Below are 12,280 nucleotides of genomic sequence, written 5' to 3'. Positions count from 1 at the left end.
GGAGAGAGAGAAGCAGGCTTCCCGCGGAGCAGGAAGCCTGATGTGGGGCTCGATCCCAGGACCCCATGACCTGAGCCGAAGGCAGACGCTTAACGACTGAGCCACCCAGGCACCCCTCATAAAGGATCTTTGTTAAACCATCTTGGTAACAACTTTTTTACGGCTGTTCAAGTCAACAGCGCCGGCACCATCCGCTAACTCCTTCCCCTCACACGCTGCAGCCTATCCATGGTAAAGCCACCCAACTCCAGCCTCACGGTACTGTCCAAATCAGAGCGTCTCGCCACCCAGTCCCAGCTGCAGTTTTCTCTCACTGGACAACGAAGGAAACAGTCTGCCAGCAGGTTCCCTGATGCTCCTCCTTCTTCCCCACAGTGAGCTCTCCATGCAGCAACCACCATCCTCTGAGCAACACAGCTCAGAGCATCTCACTCCCTGGACAGAAACTTCCTGATAGTTCATCATGACACAGGAAGATTATCCAAACATTGGCTCTCTCATCTCATCGCCTACTTTTACTCTTGGTGAGCCCTAACCGAGCCTTCTTATTATTCCTCAAACATACTGGTCCTGCCTTCGGGATCCCACCCTCACTGTAGCAGTCACTGCCTTGAGGACTGGACCTGGAGTGCTGACTTCATAGAAGCTGTCTGGGAACTCCAGCAGCCTGACACCTGGAGGCCAGGGGTTCCATGGGAGAAGGGGGTGCAGCCGGGGGGAGTGGAGCCTGGGCAGCGCTGTAAAGGGAGAAGGGGACCATCCCATCCTCCGGTCAGCTGGTTCACCAGCAGGGACTCCACAATGCAAGAGATTCATCCAAGTTGTGGCAAGAATTATGGTTGTCTTTTTTTTTTTTTTAATAAGATTTTATTTATTTACTTGAGAGAGAGAGGGAGAGAGAGGGAAAGAGTGCCAAGTGGGGTGAGGGGCAGACGGGGAGGAAGAAAAAGAGGGAAAGAAGCCTAAGCAGGCTCCACGCTGAGTGCAGAGCCCAACGTGGGGCTCGATCTCATGACCCTCAGATTAGGACCTGAGCAGTAACCAGAGTGGGACACTTAACAGACTGAGCCACCCAGGGGCCCCTATCACAGTTGTCTTTTATTACTGAGCAGTATTCCACAGTATGGAAGTTTATTTATCCCTTTACCCTATGAGGGACATTTGTGTTGTTGTCAGGTTTTGGTGATTATAAGCAAAGTTGCTACAAATGTTCATGATATTCATATACAGGTTTTTTTGTCTGAGCGTGAGCTTTCATTTCTCTAGGGCAAACACCTGGCAGCAGGGTTGCTGAGTGACATGGTGAGTATACATTTAACATCACATGAAATTTCCCAACTATTTTTTGGAATGGCTGTACCACCTTCCACCCTCACCAGCGGTGTATGGTGCTCTGCATCTTTTCTAGAGGATTGTCGACGGACTTTGTAATTTAGCCATTCTGTTAAATATGTGGTGGTATCTCACTGTGGTTGTAAATCGTATTTCTCTAATGATGTTGAGCATCTTTTCATCTGCATATCTTTGGTAGAGTGTTCAAAAAAATGCTTTTGGCTATTTTTTTGTTTGGGTTGTTTCTTATTTATATATTTTGCATTTAAGTCTTTTGTCAGATGAGATGTGCAAATGTTTTCTACTGGCTTCCTTACAATGTTCTTCATAGAGTATAAGTTTTTACACTTGATGAAGTGTCATTTATCATTTTTCCTTTTATACATCATGCTTTACATGTTGTATCTAAGAACTCTAGGAACACCTGGGAGGCGCAGTCGGTTAAGCATCTGCCTTCAGCTCAGGTCATGATCTCAGTGTCCTGGGATCAAGCTCTGCATCGGGCTCTGTGCTCCACAGGGAGTCTGCTTCTCCCTATCCCACTGCCGCTCCCCCTGATCATGTTCTCTCTCTCTCTCTCAAATAAATAAAATTTTAAAAAAAGAACTCTCCACCTAAACCTGGGTCATATCCTATGTACTTTTAAGCATTTTATATTCTACATTTTAGTCTGATCCATTCTGAGGTAATCTTTGTATATGGTGTGAGGCACAGGTCCAGTTTTGGTCTGCAGATGTCCAGCACCTTTTACTGAAAAGACTTACTTTCTTCCACTTAATTGCCTTTGGTTCTTGGTCAAAAACCATTGGGCCATATTTGTGGGTCTATTTCTGAACTCTCCATTCTGTTTCATTATCTGTCTTCCCAGACACTGAATTGCCTTGATTATAGAGGCTTTAAAGGATGCTTTAAAAATCAGATCATGTTAGCCCTCCAACTTTATTCTTCTCTTTCAAAATTGTTTTAACTATGCTAGTTCCCCTCTCTCTCCCTCTCTTTCTACATATATATGTGTGTGTGTACATATATGTATATATGTATGTATGTATATATGTATGTCTATATGTACATGTATGTATATGTATATAGCTTAGAATATACATATATCTGTATATTTATATACATATCTACATATACATGAATATGTATATAGTTTAGAATCAGCTTATCTGTATCTTCAAAGAATACTCCTGAGATTTTAATTGGGAATGTATTAAATCTATAGATTGTTTTAGGGAGGAGTGACATTTTAACTATACTGTGTCTTCTAATCCATGAACATAGTATGTCTCTCCATTTATTAGTTAATTTTTTTAACCAGTATTTTATAGTTTTCAGCATACAGATCCTGCACATACTTTTATGTCAGATTTACACTTGAGTATTTCAATGTCAACCCTGTATTATTACATCCTTTTATCTTGGCAATTTGTTCTGAGAGCTTTTTTGTAGATTTCTTGTGATTGTCTACATGGACAATCATGGTGTCTATGAATAGAAACAATACCATTTCTTCCTCTCTAACCTAAATGTCTTTTATTTCATTTTCCTACCTTATTGCAGTTGTACTTCATTCATTCACTCATGTGACCAAGTGGCCCAGGTTCTGCCTGAGCACTGGAAGTTCACTAAATAACAGGTTTCACTTCCTGCCTTTCTCATGTGTAGTGGTTAATCCCACATATAGTTAACCATATGCTAAATTTGCATCTGGCTCTGTTTCTATGTATGATTAGTGGGAGAATATTGGCAGTACACCGAGCAGAAACACGGAGGCATCAAGGGAGTTGGTCTTTACACATGGCAACAGTAAATACTGATTCTCATGTCTGATCTCTCTGCTCAAAGTCCCAGAAGAATAGATTAGGTACAGAATCAAGCACAGATGTATATCCTCATAAAAGATAAAGAACATTTTTTCCTCTGAGACATGAGGGAAGGAAGAGCTGACTGATAAAGACACAGAAACATTGTGAATTGGAGAAAAGGAAGACAGGGTATTCATTCATGGAAGCTGGAGGTATAAATGATATTTCTTACAAATAAATGGGGATGAGTACAAATATATAATTAGGTAAGGTAGTCCCTAGTTGCCACCAATGCAAATAGTACTTTTTGGGGGGAATTTCACACTTTTCCACTTCATGACTTTAAGCACTAATGTCACAAACATCTTATACCAGAGCGCTGCGGGGTTAAGTCATGACATGAAAAAGACCACAGCAGTTCTTAAAAATACATCTGTAGTTTGTTTGCGTATTATAATTCTACTGGCTTAAATTAACACAGTATTAATATAATATATTCTTAGGGGGAGGAGGAAGGAGGGTGGATATGTAGCATATTCAATACAGCAACACAAGTAAGAAATGACAGTACTCTCATCAGATAGCAATGCTTTGGAGGGACCATAGGTTGAGGATCAAAGTAAAAATAGAAAGAGTAACTAACAATCTCAATTACTATGAATAATGAAAACAATGATTTTTTTAAAAAACTACCTTTAATGCACAGAAATAAGGGCAAGTTATGTTACAGATAGATATGTGTAAGATAAAACATATCTAAATGGGATTAAATGAACATGTTTCATCCTAAGTAAATCCATCTGTAAAAACAATCACTGAATTCTTTTGGCTTTTTAAACCATCACTAACATAGGTCACATTATTTCTTGGTCAAACACAGAAGAAAGTTCATTTGACTGTGAGAACACGCATTTTGTGTTTTCATGCCAAGCCTGTTCTAATCTTATTTCTGCCAGTGGCTGAGGTCTGTATCCAGAAGGCCACTCTTCTGCTTTCGGTCCTCACCACACTCCCGTTCCCAAGAGATCGGCAGTGGCTGGAGGTGCTGGGCCAAAGGGAGAAGAGTTCAAGGAGAGAACAGACGGGATTCTCTGCTCACAGGGAAGTGTGCAAATTCACACAAATGCGAATCTAGTGATCTAGTGTCACCGCCTCAGAATGACCACATCTATAGAAGCACCTTCTGTTTTCATATATGTATTTGCAACATCTGCTTACACAGCGGCTTACCCATTCATAAGAGAGAATCCAGCAGCCACGTGCAATTCCCAGCAGCACGTTCAGGGTGCGCAGAGGATTCCCGGCGAGCACGTGAGTAGTAGTGTCACACACTTCCCGGGCAAATGAAAAGCCCTTCAATTTATGCACCACCTGGATGATGATGTTCTGCTTTCTGTTAAATAGGAGGGGAAAAAATCAACAAAATGACAATGTTTCCTGCATATGAACATCAAGGTGATTACATTGAATAATTAAAAAAAAAAATCTAGAAAGCTAAAAATCTACGTTGATCTCAGCTATGGGGCTCACATTTTAATTTCTTTACAATCAATGACATAAAATTTGGGGAAATAAAAAAACTTCAGTTCTCAGCTCCAACTGTCTATTTTAATGGCTGACGAAGCTGCCCCAGGCTTAAGTGACTTCGCCAGATGCCCATGGGCGGGAACACAGCAAGCATCAGAAATGGTCCTAGCTCTTCCCACCACCATTACTTCTCAGACAGATCTGAACCAACCTGCGCACATTCAGGACCAAGCTTATCACTTGCTTATTTTCTTTGAAATATAACATTTTTGAATTCACACATACAGTTTATTCTAGTAAGAGGGGGAAAAGGGCCCTGTTCATTACATTATCAGATCAAACCTTAGGGCAAATTTGGCAGAGGCTCCTTATTTCTGCAAAGCCCATCATCGTTTGTCTTCTGGTCTGTCATTCCATTAGTGCCTTAAGTACCTTTTAAGAAATATATATTCTGGGCGCCTGGGTGGCTCAGTCGGTTAAGCGGCTGCCTTCAGCTCAGGTCATGATCCTGGAGTCCCTGGATCGAGTCCCGCATCGGGTTCCCTGCTCAGTGGGGAGTCTGCTTCTCCCTCTGACCCTCCCCTCTCTCATGCTCTCTGTCTCATTCTCTCTCTCAAATAAATAAATAAAATCTTTAAAAAAAAAAAAAAAGAAATATATATTCTTCCCAACTTCCTCAACAAATTGCTCACCATTTTTCCTCTCTCCCCTTTACAATCACCTTACTAAAAAGCCCTTGGCTCTGACACATTGCATTTCCTTCTCCCTCCAAGTTTGGGAAATCCCCCATGAAATACAAAGGACATGAAGGGCTTTCTAAGCCACACTACGACGTACCCAATGAGTTAAGAGATAAATTTCTCTCCTCTCCAAAAATTATTACGAAGAGAAAGAGGCTGTTCTTGCCACTGCGACGGCCACCTCTAAAAATGCCCCATGGACTTCACAGTGCTTCCTAGTTTTATCTCTACCATCTTGGGCATGTCAATCTCAAGACCTATTTCTTTACAAGTGAAATGAAAGGGCAGCACTGTACCACACTTCAAATTCTTAGAGATCCCTAGGGCAAAAAAAGACTGGGGCAAGACCTGGGCCCCATCACCACTTCAACCAGAGAATCTGTGCTTATTGGGGTGATGGAAAATATTAAATTTGGGGGAAACATAAAGAAAACAAAAGCATAAGGAAGTGAAAAGCTCTAAACCATACGCTCTCCAGACCCCTGCATTTCCATGTATCAATGATTTTCCTTATTCCAAGTCTGGTAGCTGCCTGCTATTTGTTGGATGTGTTAATCAACAACAAGTGTCTCTTTGAGACACAGCTAATCAATGTGGCATCGGAACGTCTAGGTCTTGTTCTTAGTGTCAGACAAGAAGTATATGTTGGGGGTGGGGAGAGAAAAATAATAAAAAGAGAATACAGCTTAAATAAAAAGTTTGATTTTTAAAACTTGGATGGAGAAAATAACTATTTACTAATGTGTTTTAGATTGGGGGCAAAAATATATATTTTTTTAAAATATCACACCCACCATCCTCAATTTTCACTTCCATATTAGATGATTTAGAATGTTCAGTATATTTCGTAAGAGATTAACAAAAATTGTGAGAGTGCTCCTTTTTCACTAGCTAATGTAGTGTTTGAAGTATCAGTCCTTTCGATTTCATATGCCATGGGTAGGAAAAGGATCCTACAACAGAAAGTATTATAAGCATGCAATTTTTTGCAGGCTATTTTTCACTGAAATGTCCCAATGTTTTGACGAATACCTTAAAATGTATGATTGATACTAAAAAAAAACAAAACAAAACAAAACACATGGTTTTCCCCTTTAAACAGGAACTCAAAAATCTGTTACGAAGAATATGGTGCTGTATTTTTGTTGGATGTGCTATATATTGTGTTAAATGTTTAAGGAAGATGATAAGAGCGTGCCAGCAAGCTCTTAACTCTTTCCCAAAATGTGTAGATAGAGGGTTTAATAGAGTTGTAGAGAGCTTCCCAGCAAAGTGTTTCCTTAAGAACTTTGAGGGATTCAGCCAGTGATGCTCCATTTATTGAACTTCCATGGGGTGTAAGTGGTGGACACACAGAGACAGTAAATACGAAGCAAGCAAGAGGAACAGCAAAATACTACAATACCTCTTAATGCTATGTAAACAAAGTCTTCAGCGCTAAACTGCTCATAGTCTTTTAACCACCTTTTTTTATTTCCAGTGTTCTTCTAACTCCAACATCAATTTTATAGAGTAACAGCAACATAGTGCAAAGCTACAAACTGCCTTAAAAGCACAGCATCACAGTATACGAAAGAAAAATCTAAAATTTTACATTGAGTAGAAAGTTATCAAAACAATGAGTACTTACTCAGATGGCATGCTTGTCATGACTAATGTTCTTGTTGGCTAGAGATTTCAAAAGAGAAGGAACAAAAAACAGTCAGAAGTATAAAAAACATTTTTTCCCACAGAAATTAACTTTAATACATTTTTTGAAAAGTTACATCACTTAAAAAATAAACATTTAAGCATATATCAAAGTAAAAAAACTTTAAATTACTGGAAAAAAAAAAAAAACAGCCCGAGAGATACAAACTCAGATACTATCCCCAAACCAATCCAAAATAATTCCAGAACATGAGGTAGAGGAGTGTGTGTGGTGGGGGGGGGACAAAAAAGCTTCCCTCCAGAAGTCTATTCTCCTAGTTAGCTAGCGGACCTCTAAATGTGCCATTCTGCTTAGGGACTTGCAAGGAAGAAGAGGGTAAGAAGGCATTTTTTGCAGGCTGAAGAGCCATTTTTCTAAGGTTTCTAGGCGACTCTAGCCCTGCTTCAGTCACACATACACAATACTACTCGTGCTCCTGGTGCCTGGGTCCCTCAAATGCTTTAACCTCTTGCACACAGAGGCTCAAATAACGGGACTGCTTCTTCATGGGTTAGCATCTGCTATTAATTGGAACTGTAAAGTTTATTTTTTTTTTTTAAGTAAGTTTTTAAATACCATTTTTACTTATATAGGTACATGTTGATGGCATAAAAACATATATATTAAGTGCTTTGGAAATATGTCATTAGAAATATAAATTCCCTTATAATTCTACCAGCCAGAAAAGACTACTGTTTAATAATTCGGTATATATTCTGCCAAATGTTCTTTCCATGGGAGTGTATGTATATATATAATTAAAATAAAATGGACTCACATTATCCATACATTTTTGTAACTGAGATGATACACTGAATGCAACCACTGTGTAGTATAACCATGAACTAACCATCACACACTTACTGTGTCTTGAAAGGTCATGTGAATAAATGAGAAGGAACAAAAGGCATTCAAAGGACCCTATGTCGACATGTATGGTGGAGTAGAAGGGGCCTGTGTACTGTATGGGTATATTTGGGGAAAGTAGAGGAATGAGAATGAAGAGGTAATATGAATCAAAAAGATAGTCAAAGGAAGAACTCAAAGAAGTGTCAGATGCGCTAAGTCAGGATGATCGCTGACCTCTTGTCAGTTGTCCCTCCAGAATAGTCTATTGTTAGCTCTCATCTGTTTTGCATACAAAGCGAACAACTACAGCATAGCTTTGTGGGCTCAGTCTGTGGAGACAAGACCTTTATGTAGGAGTCTCTAATCACCAAGGGAGATTCTGGAGGAACCTAATCACGATCTTCGATGTTATCCTTGAATGAAAGCTATGCAGGGAGATTCTGGGGGAGCCTATCACGATCTTCCATGTTATCCTTGAATGAAAGCTATGCAGGGAGATTCTGGGGGAACCTAATCACGATCTTCAATGTTATTCTTGAATGAAAGCTATGCAGTGATGTGACCAGCCCCAAATAAAGTCCAAGAGGCGCTCCTTCCACGACATCTACAAAAGATGCCAGTGGAGTGTAATCTGGGGAAAGTAACCCACGGAAGGTAGCGGAAGGGAAAAGGAAATCTCCTGACTTCTCCAAGGCTGGGCTACCTCTCCATGGCTTTGCCCTTCTTTACCTGCACCCCCTCTCCAGGTGATCTTTCACACAGCCTCATGGCTTTACAAATCAGCCCACATGCTCACAATCCCCAATTTTGTATCTCTAGCACAGACCTATTTCCTGATACTCAGATCTATTTCCTGATACCCAGACTACTGACTACATTAAGGAGGGCCATCTGGAGGTCTAATAAGGGTCTTGAATTCAACTTGTCCAAAACTGAGATACTATTCCAGTCAGGCAATTAGGCAAGAAAAATGAAATAAAAGATACCCAAATTGGAAAAGAAGTAAACCTATCTCTACTCATAAATGAGATGATCTTATATACAGAAAACTCTAGAGAACACAGAAAAACTGTTAGAACTCATAAATGAATCCAGCAAAGTCACAGGATACAAAAATCAGTGTGCAAAAATCAGTTGTATTTCTATACATGAATAATGATCAGAAAAGGAAATTAAGAAATAATTTCATTTATATTAGTGTCCCAAAGAATACTTGGAAATAAAGTTAATAAAAGAGACGCAAACACCATACACTGAAAATTAAAAAAAAAAAAAAAATCGATGAAAGAAATTTGAAAGGACCTAAATACATGGAAAGACATCCTGTGTTTATGCACTGGAAAACTTAATATTATAAGATGACAAGACTGTCTAAAGCACCTTTAATGCAATCTCTATCAAAATCCCAATGGTGAGTTTTATAGAAATGGAAAAACACATCCCAAAATTCATATGGAATTCCAACAAAACCCAAAATAGCCAAAATAATCTGGAAAAGGAAACACAAAGCTGGTCTGATGCTTCCCAATTACAAAACTTACTATAAAATTACAGTAATCAACACTGTATGGTATTGGCATAAGAACAGATACGAACACAGATAAGAGAAGAACAGATATGAATACAGAGCTGAAAGCCCAGAAATAAACTTTCACATCTAAGGTCAACTGATTTTTGACCAGGGTGGGTGCACAGACCATTCATGTGTAAAGAATAGTCTCTTCAACAAATGGTGCTGGGAGAACAAGATAGCCACAGACAAAAACAATGTTGGACCTCTACTTTACACCGCATACAAAGATTTACTCAAAGTGGATCAAAGACCTAAATTTAAGAGCTAAAGCTATAGAACTCTCAGAAGAAAACATAAGGGAAAATCTTCATGACCCTGGATTTGGCAATAGTTCCTTAAATAGGGCAAAAATAGAAATAAATAAATAAATAAATTGGAATGCATCAAAATTAAAAACTTTGATGCATCAGAAAATACTATCAAGAGAATGAAAAAGATAATCCACAGAATAGGACAAAATATCTGCCAATCATATATCTGAGAAGGGTTTAATATCCAGAATACATAAAGAACTCCTACAACTCAACAACGACAAGAAGACAAACAACTCATTTTAAAAATGGGCAGGGGTGCTTGGGGGACTCAGTCTGGTAAGCATCTGACTCTTGATTTTGACTCAGGTCGTGATCTCAGGGTCCTGGGAGTGAGCCCCACATCAGGCTCTGCACTCAGCATAGAGTCTGCTTGGGAGTTTCTCCCTCTCCCTCTCTGCCCCTCCTACTTGTGCTCTCACTCTCTCCCTTTCTCTCTAAAATAAATAAAGAAATCTTTTTAAAAAATGGGCAAATAACTTGAATAGACATTTCTTCCAAAGAAGAAAAGCAAATGGACAATGAGCACATGAGAAGATGTTCAACATCACTAAATAGGGAAATCCAAAACAAAACCTCAGTGAGATACCCCTTCATACCTGCTAGGTTGGCTACAATCAAAAATGTGAAAAATGACAAGTGTTGATTTTTAAGTATGATGCTGCTATTGTGGAAAACAGTTTGGTGGTTCCTCAGAAAGTTAAACCCAGAATTACCATACAGTCAAAACACTTACTCCAAGGTATTTACCAAAAAGGACTGAAAACAGGGACTCAGATACTTGTGTGAGAATTGTCGGCACAGCATTATTCATAAGAGTCAAAGGGTGGAAACTGCCTACGTGCCCAATAGATGAATGGATATGATTAATCTGCCGTTTACATGCAATACAGTATTATTATTCAGCCATAAAAAGTAATGAATTAGCTCTAATACATATGACAACATGGATGACTCTGAAAACAGTGTGCTAAGTGAAAAAAGCCAGACATACAAGGCAAATATTGTATGACTCTACTTATATAAAATATCTAGAATAGGTAAATTCACAGAGACAGAAAATAGAACAGACTCCCAGGGGCCAGGGGTGGGGTGGGGGATGGGGAGTTGTTGCTTAATGAGTTCCAAGTTTTATTCTGGAATGAAGAAAATGTTTTGGAAAGAGATAGTGATGATGATTGCATAACAGTGAACACTGACACTGAACCGTACACTTAAAAAATGATTAAAATGGCAAATGCTATGTTGTATGTATTTTATCACAATAAAACAATTACACTACCAATCTTCTCTCCCAAACCCACTCCTTCCACAGCCTCACTGGTTTAGTGGCAATTCCACTCCTGCTCAGGTCAAAAGCATTTTCATCATCATTCTCTTCATTATTTTCTCGTACCCCACATCCGATCCATCAACTCATCCTATCAACTCAACCTTGCAGATGTATCTAGAATCTGACCACTTCTCATCAACTCCACTTGTGACATGTCAGCATCTCACGTGGGTCACTGTCAAAGCCACTTAAATCATCTCCCTGCTAAAATCCTGGAGACTTCAGTCAATGCTCAACACACAGCCAGGGCCACACTGTGGAAACACACGTTAGATTGAGTCACTCTAATTCTCACAGCCTCTGGTGGCTTCACGTCTCATTGTTCATATATATGAACATATGAATATAATTAATCTGTTACTATCACTCAAAAAGAGAAAATCATATAAAATCAATAACCCCTGTTAAGTCTGAGTAGAAGAAGTTCAAACAGTTAAGCCAACCAGAAGCTTGACAGCCCAGGGACATCTCTCCTAGGCTGAGGGAGAGAAACGGTTGTATATAAGGAAACTCAACCCCCAAAGTAAAAGTCTAAAAAAAGAAAAAATATAAAGAAGGCAAAACAAACAATCTGACTTGTAGATATCGGATAAGGAATCTAGAAGATGAAAGGTTCACTGACACCGCCCAGCCCCAGAACCTACAAGAGACAAACTCTCCCAGGAGTCCCACGCGAATGAGTGCCATGACAGAGAGCACACATTCAGACTGGTGTGACAAATATTCCTGGCCTGAAATACAGTGATGAGAGAAAAGGAGCAATGTTGTTATTAAGAGTAAGCATATTTACTTATCTTATGAATTACATGAATTACTTATGAATTACACATTAGAAAATATATGCAATAGAATTCCCTCGATTAATCAAGGAAGCTCCTTATACAATGACATGGATTGGTATCTGCAACTTAAAAATGAATAACAAAATAAGATGGTTGACGGAGGGAGAAATAGATACATGATAAAGTAAATATTTAGAAGAGTTAGTTGTAGAATCAAGGCTAGAGGAGAAAATTGTGAAATATTTTGAAATGGAACAAAAGATTACTGGGTGTCTCCATGGGACACCTGGGAGATGTTCAGCACACACACCCTTCAGGGTTATCTGCTTCTACGG

General features: G+C 39.3%; 1 protein-coding gene across 1 annotated transcript in view; it reads right to left on the bottom strand.

The window, feature by feature from the left end:
* The window catches only part of MCPH1 (microcephalin 1), a 250,386-nt gene that overhangs the window by 147,590 nt on the left and 90,516 nt on the right, over positions 1-12,280 (bottom strand). Inside the window, exons 9-10 of the mRNA XM_021694299.2 lie at positions 7,038-7,075; positions 4,371-4,533 (exon numbers count right to left, since the gene is read on the bottom strand). Of these exons, the coding sequence (XP_021549974.2) occupies positions 4,371-4,533; positions 7,038-7,075 (201 nt within the window). The remainder of the gene's footprint in view (positions 1-4,370; positions 4,534-7,037; positions 7,076-12,280) is intronic.

The sequence above is a fragment of the Neomonachus schauinslandi genome, chromosome 2 (assembly GCF_002201575.2).
Source record: "Neomonachus schauinslandi chromosome 2, ASM220157v2, whole genome shotgun sequence".
Taxonomy (NCBI): Eukaryota; Metazoa; Chordata; class Mammalia; order Carnivora; family Phocidae; genus Neomonachus; species Neomonachus schauinslandi.
The sequence above is the reverse complement of the archived record's forward strand: the minus strand, read 5'-3'. Positions and strand labels throughout refer to the sequence as shown.